Source organism: Corythoichthys intestinalis, chromosome 20 (genome assembly GCF_030265065.1).
Source record: "Corythoichthys intestinalis isolate RoL2023-P3 chromosome 20, ASM3026506v1, whole genome shotgun sequence".
In the NCBI taxonomy this organism is placed as follows: domain Eukaryota; kingdom Metazoa; phylum Chordata; class Actinopteri; order Syngnathiformes; family Syngnathidae; genus Corythoichthys; species Corythoichthys intestinalis.
In genome coordinates, this window is record NC_080414.1 from 10,910,212 (window position 1) to 10,923,134 (window position 12,923).

General features: G+C 37.2%; 1 protein-coding gene across 1 annotated transcript in view; it reads right to left on the reverse strand.

Moving 5' to 3' along the window:
- LOC130908488 (cadherin-12-like) overlaps positions 1-12,923 on the reverse strand; it is a 209,307-nt gene that overhangs the window by 72,661 nt on the left and 123,723 nt on the right. Inside the window, exon 4 of the mRNA XM_057823947.1 lies at positions 1,540-1,659. Coding sequence (XP_057679930.1) covers positions 1,540-1,659 — 120 coding nt within the window. The remainder of the gene's footprint in view (positions 1-1,539; positions 1,660-12,923) is intronic.

A 12,923-nucleotide genomic window follows, 5' to 3' on the forward strand; every position in this document is an offset into this window, starting at 1 on the left:
CACCAAGTAGCACTGTGGCCTAATGTGCTCCAATTCAGCAGATATCCTACTTTTATTTTGAATGCTGCAAAATCTCAAAATCCTAGCAGGATTTACAGTTTAGACTTAAACTTAAAACTTAACTAAAACCTAAAAATATCTTGACACAAATTGAAATCCAATTGAAACATGGGAAAAACACCTAACATCAAAGTGATGTCCCAGATAGCAAACCAACGTTGAAAAGATGTTGGATCAACTTTCCGCTGTCGATCTTATATCATTGAATCAACGTCATTTTTGCACCCTCAATTAATGTTGTTTCAACGTTGAAATCCTTACAAAACCTAAACGTCATCTGAGTATGAATAATATTAGAACAACGCTGAATCAATCTTATGTTTTCGACTAAAACACTCGCTCATCCATAATTCAATGACTTTTCAATCATATTTCCCGGTCAGTCATAAATCAACTATTTGTGAACATTAGTTCATCAACTATAAAACAATGTTAATCCAACCATCACCTGACATACCATAGAACAACGTTGTTTCAACGTCACATTTTCGATGTCAACCATACTGATGATTTTGATGGAAAATCAACGTTTTTTCAGTGTTGGTCTGCTATCTGGGGTGTTATCAAGCGTAATGACATTTTTAGGAGAGAAATAGATCCCCCCCCCCCCCCCCCCCATAAGATCTTGTTTTTTTGAGCGAAAGCTGTGAATGTTTTTTCTAGTCACATCTGCGATGCAATTGTTTGTTGTTTTCAACAATGTACATCTAAAAGACATTGTCTAAAAATTGGTTCTATATTAGGTTTAATGTCTTGTTTTCACATGTACATTTATAATTTTACCTAATTTTTTTACAAATCAAATTACTTCATTAATCAATGGAATTTTGAGTGGAATACTCGATTTTCTACAACATTTGATAGCTGCAGCCCTAATCCCATCATTGAATTCCATAGTTTCAATAATATTTCAACCAATTTCACGACTGTCAAATCTGTGATGAATAGATGTTTAATCTGTCGACTAGTTTTACAACTATCAAATTTTGCGATGAATCTGTATTCCAATGCCGTCAATGGCCCTGAAACGACCACTTTGAATATTTTATCTCCCATTTTTTAGGAATCTGTTCAAAATTTCGACACCCACAATTTGAAAACCTGAGAATTGTTTTGATTGCAGAAAAACTGCATAATTTGAGTATGCAGGAAAAAAAATCTCCCTGTCTCACAATTCAAATGCCAATCCACAAAGCTTTTACCGACATTTCCGCTGCATTGACTCCAGCAGAGCGCAGGCATAAACAACCAACTAAATAACAGCGGTAATGTTTCGCCATAATTGTGTTTGGTCATTTTCAAGCGGCGGCTGTAAACAATTGTTAGCCAGTCAGCGACAAAGCGCCGAGGCGATGAAATGTTAAATAGAAACATTTGGATGTTGCCGGCCTGCCAAAATGTCAATTTTGCCTCGCGTGAAATGACACTGCAAAGATGATCCTTAAATAAAAAAAAATGTATTATATTAAGTATCGCTACCAGTTTTCGGGTCCACTGAAAAGTAGGGCTGTCCATGTAAGATGCTGTACACCACTCTGGCGCTGTTCCCATATGTAGGATCGTCCGCGTCGGTGGCCGTTACTTGCGTCACGTACGTACCTGGAGAGATAAAACATGATTTCATGCAATAATTCAAACATTTGATCAAACTAGCCTGATAAAGAAACAGAAAACGTGAGGCAGTCATAGTATTTTTTTTTCCACTGAGGGAAATAAAAAGAGCCACGTTTGCCAATGTTATTAGCATGGCAGCCATCCAAGTGGCGTAATTACATGTTGGATCCACCTTGCCTCGTAGGATTAGTCATTATTTACGGTGGCTTTTCAATTATGAAACACATGCTTTTAAATGTTTAATTACGTTAAACATATGGATGCTATGGAATGTTTAGTGCTTTTGCATATTGTGAAGTTATGATTCAATGATAAGCAAATACAAGCCTCATATTGCTGAGAAATGCTGCTTGACTCTAATGTTTAATAGTTTTATTTCAATCAGAAATAGAAAGTTTTTTTGTTTTTTTTTGATCATTAAACAACTTTGCGTCTTCTTTGATTACTGTCACAATAATAATTCTGTTACATTCATTGCAGATTTAATACTTTATATTTGTTTCATAATTTGATAGACGTCCAATTCATTCAAACGAGGAAGTTTAGCAGCAAATGAATGGACGTTCATTGGTTTCCACCCTCTCTCAGGCATGAAAATCTCTCACCGTTCGGTGAAATTCGCTGTTTTGAAGTCAAAAGGGGTGACTTACGTAAATTGCGTAGATCTGAGGAGAACATTTTTAGGGGGGGCTGGGTGCCGCCCGGACACCTTTAACAGACGCACATTGTTATGATTGATGCAGTTGGTTACTGAGTGAGAGATTTAGTGTTTTTCAAAAGACTTGAAAATAAATTTGTGCATGAGACAGCCAGGAACACGGCGGTCGCGCTTCTGTAAGCAAGTAATTTTTTCGAGCGAGAGTGGAAGAGAAATATTTGTTGCTTCATGCCTTTCAGTTGTCCAGCTGTAGGTTCAAGTCGTGTTAACTCATTTGCTCCCAAAAACGTATAAATACGTTCTATTTTTAATTTCTTTAGTGTCAAAAAAATCTTCAGTGTTTTTTATTTTTTTTTTATTTTTTTTTTTGACGAGGCATCTATAGGTTCCTATGTATCTAAGATACAATGCACAAAGCTCAAAACCCATTCTAAAGCAATAAAACTGGCCACTGGAGGTCAGTAGCGCATTTGGTAAGAACTCATCTCGGGCCAAGAAAGGAATTAAAGAAAAATAGTCAGGAAACGGAAGTTGGATGGATCTTGTGAAGACGCGTGAGAATTTGAGAAAAATGTGGAGAACGAATGGGAAAAAAAAGACAAATGACACTGGAGGAGTGTTTTGAAAAGAAAACGAAACCATCGTCAAAGAAGGATTAAAAAAAAAAAATCTATCTTGATGAGACAGACTGTGACGTCCACAACAGCGTAATGTTCCACATGCGTTCTGCGAAGCTCATGTTGCGTTACTCCTGAGCCCGAGGTTGAAACCGACGATGAAGATGATGAAAAAAGTGAGACCGATCTTGATCCGAACTCATCAGATTACTGGGAGCCACCTCATTCAACCGGGAGCAGCCGAGAGCCTTCCCCGTTGTTATGTGCGCAAATAGTTCAACAGTTCAGTAGTTTAGTTATGTATAAATAAATTGTTACTTTGCGATCAAAAGCTCTATTTGTCTTGTTTATTTTATTTTGTAAAAGGAAAACATTATTCAGATGTTTGGGATGTAACTAAAGCAAAAAATAGCTGTGTTAAAGTCAAAGTTATGTTTGAAATGTATGCTTTCACAAAAAGCTCAATTTCTGTTTTTTACTCAGAAATTGGAAAATTGCTGAAACTAAGCTATTTTCTAATGCTGATTTCTAAATGATGGAAAAAGATATGAACTATTTTTCTGCTGAAAGAAGAGAATCTAATCTTTCTTTGGTGGGTTCCATGTTTTTATAGCAATAGAACAGAATTTTCTGTGGGCCTTGCAAAATCAATTAAAATCCAGTAAAACGGCTTGGAGCGAAGGGCCTTGCTCCGGTGAAAATAGCTGGGAGTGAATGAGTTAATTGGAAAATGTGTGTTGCAAAGTCCCGTGTGCGTCTACAAGAGGTGAGTACACGAACCCTCTTAGACTATTTAGCCTTTATTGTTTTTTTTTTTTGAGATGTCACTAGTTAGCGCCGTATGCTAATTAATGACTTTGCTAACATGTATTTTAATGTCAAATTGTGCATTGTTTGGTGGTGTACAAAAGTTAGTCCAGAACGTGTAAAACCAGGACTAAGTACAGCGGTAACCCTAAAAACATGCGAAATGGTACAGAAATCTGTGAATACAAAGTATATTGGTTCAAAGAAGTCTTATTTCTAAAGACACTTTGTTTGTTACCAGAAAATGTGGAATTCATTCTACTTGTGTAAATTTTTATTGTATTGTTGAGAGAATTAAGAACTGCCTTTCAAACAGCTGTTTTTGCACCCTCTTGTGAAAAAGAGCATCTCAAGATCAGCTGTGTGTTGTATAGGCATGTTGAGAAATAAGTACTGCCTTTAAAATGGTTCATGTTTTTGCACTTTCTTGTTAAAAAAAGTCTGTTTAAGGGCAGCTTTTTGTTGTATGGGCATGTTTCCATCGTTCCTGTTGAATCATTAGGATCTTTTAAATAAATAATGGGCATACATTTGTTTGGCTACTTTATCAATTAGTAATATATGAGGCATCGATAATCGTGATAATCGTCCATGATCATTGTTCAATAATCGAATCGTAGCACCCTGAACCGTAATCGAATCAAATCATTTAGTGCCTAAGATCACACTGTGTGGTAACTCCTGAAGATCACTGAAACACAGTGTGGGTCGACAGAGCTCAATATTTTGTTGGGTTGTACAGTGTACCGGAACATATTTCCTTCACACCCTTCTCACCTTTTTTTTAACCCCTGACCCATTTCATGCCTGCTCACTGTTCAATTGGGTTGGATGTCTACAAATGACAAACCAATTTCAAATCACAGCAGGAGGATGAAAAAGCCACATGATTGGTCGTCTATCACAGTCAATGACATGGACTTAATGGACACCAAACAGTGCTTTCAATACTTTCCAAACGTCCATGACCACCATGCTGACATTCCTATGCTAATCTAGCGCTATCCTATTTAAACAAGCTGCATATGAAACAAGATTTATCCATCGAGCAGCTTGAAACAATGGCATTAAAACATTAGGTGAGGAAGATTAGCGGCTAACAAAGCCGTCATTGTGTGTCTCATTGTGCGCGGCCGAGCAGAGGACATCCCATGTCCTCAGCGGCTCTCGTGTTTGCAAGTCTTTAAATAGAACGTGTCCGCCCGAGGCCAGGAACAGAAATAATCCCGAGCCAGGTGAGAGACCAGGAATAAAAGTTAGCATCATTATGCGCTGTATGCGAGAGTTTCCCGTGTCATTTGCACACATTATTTTACTGTACTTACAATTGAAACCAGATTCCTTCAAAGTCAAAGTTACAAATGCAGTGTGAATATTGCTTCTGCAGACATCTGGAAATTGCACCCATGGATGAACCAAACAAGTGTGAGAATTCCTGCTTGTAGTTTTGTGTGTTAAACCAGTACAAACAGAGTAGTAACATGTTTACTTGCTATTTGCTAACAACGTGGGGTTAAAAATACGCAAACGTAAAAAAAAGAAAAAAGCAGACGCCACGCCCGTTGGGCGTCTTCCTCTCATTTCAATGTCACTCGGCGAGTCTTAGATGACTATTAGGTTAGGAGCGGCGGTCCACTTTGACACCCCGCCCACGCCGCGACAGACAGACGAGCTTAATAGCAGAGTGTGCCACGCAGTTACCGTGGCAACCGGAGCCTGCAATAAAGGCCTTCGACTGCCTTTTAACGTCCGAGTGACACGTAGATTGCGAAGAGTGGTCTCTGGCTGTTTTTGTAATAGATATGTGTGACAGTCTCTTTGTTGGAAAATTGTGGACTGTTGGCTTAGTGATTAATTGACTTTAAAAGTGTTTGATTGAGTTCAGGATTGGTTGGTTCTACACTGTTATTAAAAATAATAATAACATGAAAATATTTCAGTGGATAGTGAACACATTCGCAGTTCGAAAGTTGCAAGTATATTTTCGTGAATGGTCCGTCCTGACTTTACAAGGGGTTAATTTAAAGCAATGCTTGGTAACTTTTTAGTTTTGGTCGATTTTAGCGACGTCGGTGGACAAGAGCGATAGTGTTTTGGCTTAAGGAAGACTGAGTTTCCCATGAGCATCAAACGACATTTCTGTTTCTAGTGGCTGTGTGAAGGATGAATAGTAATAAGGTAATGAATCCAGTTGTGGCTAAACAATAGCATAGGACTGTTAGCAAACGTGTGGCTTAGTGTGGCTAACCCCCACCAGCAGTGTTGTTTTCGTCAACGATGACTATAACAAAAACATTTCGTCGACGAATTATTTTTCATGACCATGATGAGACGACAAGCTAAAAACGTCTCTTGGGAGACCAAAACATAACAAACCCAATGCCAGTTTTAGTCTGACAAGACGGGAACGAGACGAAAATGTGCCATAGTTTCGATCACATGTTCACAATGTGTGACATTTTATGTGTAGTTAGCTTGTATCGTAGCAGTGTCTCATTGTGTGACTTGTGAGGTTCTGCACCCCCAACTCACCAGTGTCCTTTCCTCTCCAGGCTTGCTTGTTTTGCAACACACAGTAAGATTTGTTTTCTTATCTTGACAGTACAGAATATGCAATGTTGTTTAGCCTTTAAAGGTCTCTGCTGAGCTTTCATAACACATTAAATGTAACTCTTAGCGTTAGCATTGCATTCACGTTAGCATCAGGCTAGTGAAAGTAATGTACTGTTTAGCTGCTAAGAGTGTATCATTACTAGAAAGTTGGTGTTGTCCTTGTGGATGCTACAATATGCGCTCGACTGTCAGTGTTCATTCGACTGTCAATGTTCATTCGAAATTGTTGGAAACCTATATTTATTTTTGGACTAAAACTCTTTTGTTTTGGAGATGAAAACATTTTGAGTAACTGGCAACTAAAACTAGACAAATTTAGTCTGAGTTTTCGTTAACAAAAATGAGACAAACACGTTTTAAAATCACTAAAATATGACTGAGACTAATAAGTATTTTCGTCCAAAAGACTTAGAGGAAAATCAAAAGGGCTGCCAAAAACAACACTGCCCCCCACCCAAACTCGTCAGTGTTCGCTTCGACTTCCGTCTTTGTAATGATTGGGGAAAGGATGACGTAACGTATCCCGTAAAGCAGGCATCACATTTGTAGTTTTTTTTGGATGGCAGGGTTCCTGCCACTCTCCTCAAAGTTAATTAGTGCCGGTTAAAGCAATACAGACCCCCTCAAGATATAAAAGGGGTTTCATTCAACTAATCAGTCAGTCAGTCAGACGACATATCATCACAAATGTTATGAAAATATTTGATAAAAGATTAAAAGTTAGCTAGAGTTGCTTTAATCAATGAAAAATGAATCACTGATTTTAAACTAAAATAGCCGACTTTCTGTTAAAGTTCAGAAACGGTTCCTGCATCTTCTTGCAGTTGATGCCTACCAAATCTTGTTTTGATTGATACTGCCTTAAATTATTTTCAGAGGTGGGTTGTAACGCGTTACATGTACTTTTATATTTACTTGAGTAACCTTTCGAGAAAAATGTACATCTATGAATAGTTTTCCTAAACTACACTTTTTACTTAGATTAGATTTGGGAAGAAAAAAACGCTGCTCTTACTCGACTACTTTGGGCTACTCAAGAGTCGTTACATTTTTCCTCTTTATTCTACATATTAGATTTATATATTTTTGTTGCCAGCGACGCTAAGTAGCTATAGCAGCTGTAGTAGTAGTAAGTAGCTCTTCCGATTTCACCAATGAGACGTCGGAACAATAATCACATGACTCCATAATACCAATCAGACGCAAGCTTGCCGTTCTATCTTCATGCCAGCTTGTTCAGTCATGTGGGGTCCTTAAAGCACTCAACATGACTCGAAAGTGCAGATTTTAACCTCTCCCCCAGTTTTTTTTTTTTTTTTTGCACCGATTGACCACGGAAAACCGGAGATTAGATCCTTTTTATTTCAAAATAGTAATGATTAAGGAACTCTTTACTATTCAAACTAGGAACTACTGCTCCACCAGAGGGCAATCATGCTCTTTGGACGAATATTGCTTCATTTATGTATTTTTTGTCTCTTATTGGAATTCAATGAGTTTTTGGTAACGCTTGACAATAAGGGTCCTTTAAGGTTAAGTAATACTCATGAGGTACGTTCACATGAAATAATACCATACTTAAGGTTAGGTTATAAAATATATATAATTCATTACTTAGCATTAAGTCACATATACATTTGTGAATTAATAAAAAGTTATTGATGTATACTGGTACTAGTTAGTGATTGTTATTTTAAAATGAGAAACATTGCTCTGTGAGTCCTTGAGTGCTGCTAACCTAACCTGGTATTATTTCACATGAATGTACCTCATCAGCAGTGTTGTTAATCTTACTGAAAAAAAGTAATTAATTATAGTTACAAATTACTTCTCCCAAAATGTAATTGCGTAAGTAACTCAATTACCTGAATGTAAGAGTAATTAGTTACTTGGCAAAGTAATTGGTGATAATTCCTTTTTTTTTTTTTTTTTTTTTTTTCCTCAAAAAAAAACAAAAAAAAAACAAAAAAAACAAAAACATTGGCCACACTATGTGAAGTTTTTTGTTAAACGTTTTTGGTACAATTGGCGCGAGCCCAATTCTTTACCCTAATTTACCCTGAATCAACTGTTAAAAGTTAAAAGTCTACTGCTTTAAGATGGCAGCTGTTTACTAACGCATCTAGTGCCGTGTCTGTCATTTTGCATCTAGTTATATCTATATACCATATATGTGATATCTACCATGTCTACCATATCTACCATAACATGCGGGCGTAGTTTGAAGGCTATCGGCTACAACATGTATTATTGGAGCTACCTAGCATCGCGTTTGCTCGGCGTCACAACTTTCTTGCCTCCTCCCCACTCCTGACTGCTCTGTCGTCACGGTGAGTCCGTCTCCCTCAGACTTTTCGACCAATATAGTAACACATAGTAACTCATGCCTTTCCGTCCTCAGTAACGGGAATGGCGTTGCCAAGATGAGAAAATTAATTAGATTACCCACTACTGAAAAAAATAACGCCGTTAGTAACGCCGTTATTAACAACACTGCTCATCAGTATTACTTAACCTTAATTAACCATTACTGAATGTTTTTTGGACCCTTATTGTAAAGTGTAGTACTTGTGTCCCTTAACTAAGAAATTATAAATGCTTAAGTTTCCCCACCTTAACCTTTATTAACCTTTACTGAATGCTTTTTAGACCCTTATTAAATTATAAATGCTTAAGTTACCAAAACAAACCCTAAACCCCAACCCTATATAGGCCTATATATAGTTTTAATTTTACCAAACCATTAGTTACTGTCTGGTTATGTATTAACTAATGCATGAACTAATGCTTTAACTCATGTTAATTATTATATGAATCAATGTGAGATAAGCAATTATATTAATTATTGTAATATTAATTAAACATTAGTTATTGTCTAAAAATGCATTTACTAATGTTATTGAGGGACCCGTATTGTAAAGTGTTACCGAATTTTTTATTTTTTTGGTATTTCTTTGTCTTAATGTGGTTATGTAATGGGTTACTGTACAGTATCATTATAACAACAGTTCATATAAATAACTTTGTGCTCACTAAAAATATACCATTATTTAAAAAAAATAAAATAAAAATCCAATCCACAAAAATATAAGCAGTTACTCAAAATGTTGCCCATTACTTTGGTATTCTTTTCACGAACTACTTTTTTACTTGAGTACATTTTTGGATGACTATGATTACTGTGGAATATTATTTTGAAGTAACACTACTCTCACTTGAGTAAAGGTTTTGGCTACTCTACCCACCTCTGCTTGTTTTATCTTTACAAGGTTTATGGAGAGTTTAAGGAATACCGTATTGGCCTGAATATAAGACGGCCCTGATTATAAGATGACCCCCTCTTTTTCAAGACTCAAGTTTGAAAAAAGACTTTTTGAACACCAAATTGATTTTTATACAGAAAGTAATTACAGTACATTCGTAACAAATGATTATAACAATATATTTGAGAGAAAAAGCATGTTATTTTGCCTCATTCAAATCCTAATGTCTGAACATTTAAATATGTAAACTAAAGTGCAATCACATTCGTAAAAGAATGGCTTCTGGTTTTTGAAATGTAAATAAACCAATCTATTGTGATAAAACAACAAAATTGCAATAACTGCATTAACCGTCAAAGTGAAGTCTAACCGTAACTGTAGTCTTCAAACAAATCTGAATAAGGAAAAACATTGCAATGACATAATGCAAACTGGTTAAACTTGAGAGTAGCTTAGATCTGTCATGACAGAACATCGCTTCAATGATATCTGCCGCCATCTAGCGTCGTGAATGGGGGAGTAGCTGAGATCTGTCATGACAGAACATCGCTTCAATGATATCTGGCACCATCTAGCATCGTGAATGGGTATAATGTCTAGACCGTGAATAGAAGACGAACCCCTCTTTTTCAGTGTTATTTCAATGCAAAAAACACTGGTTAAATTCGGGCCAATGCGGTAATACCATGTCAAAAATGCAACAGCGAGTCAGCCGTTTTAAAGGAACCACTTTGAACAACAGCCTTATTTCCCCCCCAATTCACTCAACAAGTTAACCAATTAGCTGCTATTGACGTGATTGAGGAACCAAAGTTGCTTTAACCCTTTCACGGTTTTAACTGAGGTCCCCATTGACGGCACGAAACGGATTGGATATCTAGCACCGTCAATGGCCTCGCAAGAGTAAATATATTTTTTTCTTGTTATACATGACAAACAAGTAAAATCAAAGAATGAGCTTGGAACGTTAAAACAAATCACACATTTTACTGAGCACCCTATAGGGAGATAATCATTTAATGACTCGTTATCATTTGTTGTCATATCCAGCCAAGCGTGAGCCGATGTTTTTTAATGCGTTCTTGTAAATAAATCTATTATAATATTAAATCGTGTTGATAACAGGAAGGCGAAATCCATCAGACATGTTTGTGGGATCATCAGTTTCACCTAATTAGCGTTCTGTCAATCATCTCATTAACTGGAGATTTGTTGCCATGGTGACACGAGGGTTGGGTCGACTTGTATCTGGCGGTAAACACTTCCAGAGTGTTGTTCTTTTTTGTGTTTTGTTTTTGTTTCTGCTCTGAGGTCGTCATTGCCATTCCAAAGGAGAGCAACTCTTCTTCCGGCGGGTTACCTTGATCTGCTCTCCCGGGGATGGGCCATGAATAGCGGCCTTGCTCTTTCTCTCTCAGTCTTAAATGTCAGGAGTCCGCAGGGCGAGCGATGAGGCGGCTTTGCCCGCCGGTTGGAGCTCAACCTGCGACTCTCCAACTGCACTCAGTTTGGCTTGACCGTCGTCTTTATCCGATAGAGCGGACAGGACAGGAGGTGACGTTCAGGTGACAAGAGAACCTTATGAAACGTCTCACTTATGCCTTTGAGTAAAAATTCTGAAACTCAAACAAAGGTTTTAAACCTTCCAATTAATTCCATTTTAAAAGCTGTATTATGGTACTAGAACCCTAATCTTGATTTGAAGCCTCAACGTGGAACCAGAACCCTTGCATTAAAGATGAATAAAGGTCATTTTAAATGTTTTATACTAGAAAATCTACTTTTTTAACCTAAACCCTGGTTTGAAACTTTAATATTAGCCATACCCTAAATCAGCTGACGAATCCTGTTTTCAAATCATAACTCCGATTTAGACATACCCTTTTTGAAATACTTGTCTGACCCTCCTTTAAGTCTAATCGGAATTTAAAACCCTTACATAAAACAGAAATCCTATTTAAACCCTTTTATTATTTAAAATGTGAAAATAACATGTGAACATAACCTTTTCAGGTTAACTTTGATTTGAAACCCTCAAGTTTTTCAACCTCTAAATCGGAAAACCCCCAACCTGACACCTTAACCATTTCTCAAATTTTGTTGTTCAAACCTAAATAGTGCTGCAATGATTAATCGATTAACTCGAATAATTCAATTAGAAAAAGCTTCGAGTCAAATTTTGCTGCTTCGAGGATTCATTTAATTAGAGTGGCGTTGCAATGGTTTGTTCTGAAAGTGTTTGCATTTAGTTTTAATTGATTTGGGTGGATACAATGCCCTCTAGTGGAAGAGTAAATATGACATAACTCATCTAACATGGCTGGATCCAGCTGCTCCCTGTTAAGACTAGCATAAGGTTGTAAGTTTTTATTTGAGCGAATATGAATGTTTATGGATTCTTAATTCAGTTTAGACGTATATTTAGCAGTTTTTCGTGGGAATATGATGTGTTGAACAAATTTTTAAGAGCGTTTTTAAATAAAAAAAAAATACCAATGTTTTTTAGCATCTGAGCTAGCGGACTTTTGCTATGCAAGTTAGCCAGATGTTCTTTTGTTGTACTTCTTTCCTTAATTATTACATTTTTCATACCATTTGAGCCTAAGGTCAGGTGTTTTCATTTATTTTAAAATTTTATTGCTCTTGTAAATTGACAGTGCAATTCTGCAGTTTGAGAAAACACTCGGGAACGTTATTTCGTATTCGCATTTTATGCTGTTTTGAAAGTGCAATCTTGGCAAGCCTTTGTTTTACATCTCCTAAAATTGATTCTGCAACGGATTAAATGTTCCTAATCCGATTACTCGATTATACGAACTGATAGATTAATCAGTTACTGAAATAATCAATAGCTCCTAAACCTAAACCAAACCCTACCTGAACCCCGCACTTCTACTGTCCGCTCTCTACGGCATCCATCTTTGTAAGTGTATTACCGTCAGTCTTGTTATCGCTTTAGGGAACTCTGACAATATAATAAATCCACTCAACTTTTTTGCTGAATCTGCAGACGTGTCATGTTTAGCATGCATCGACTTTGTCGGCATGATGGCAGTCAGTGATTCGGCGGCCTCCGGGGCAGGGAGGAAAAGAACAGCTCCTGATCGGTACGGACTGACTCAGCACAAGACAACAAGTAAAAACCGGACTTCTCGGGGCGCTTTTTTTTCAATAGTCTCGAGGTTGCGCTGACTGATGTCGCCGTGTTTCCCTTCAAAACAAGAAAATGACCTGAATTATTTATTCCGAGGCGGCCCTCCTTCGACGCCGCCCTCTGGGGCTTCGGTGACC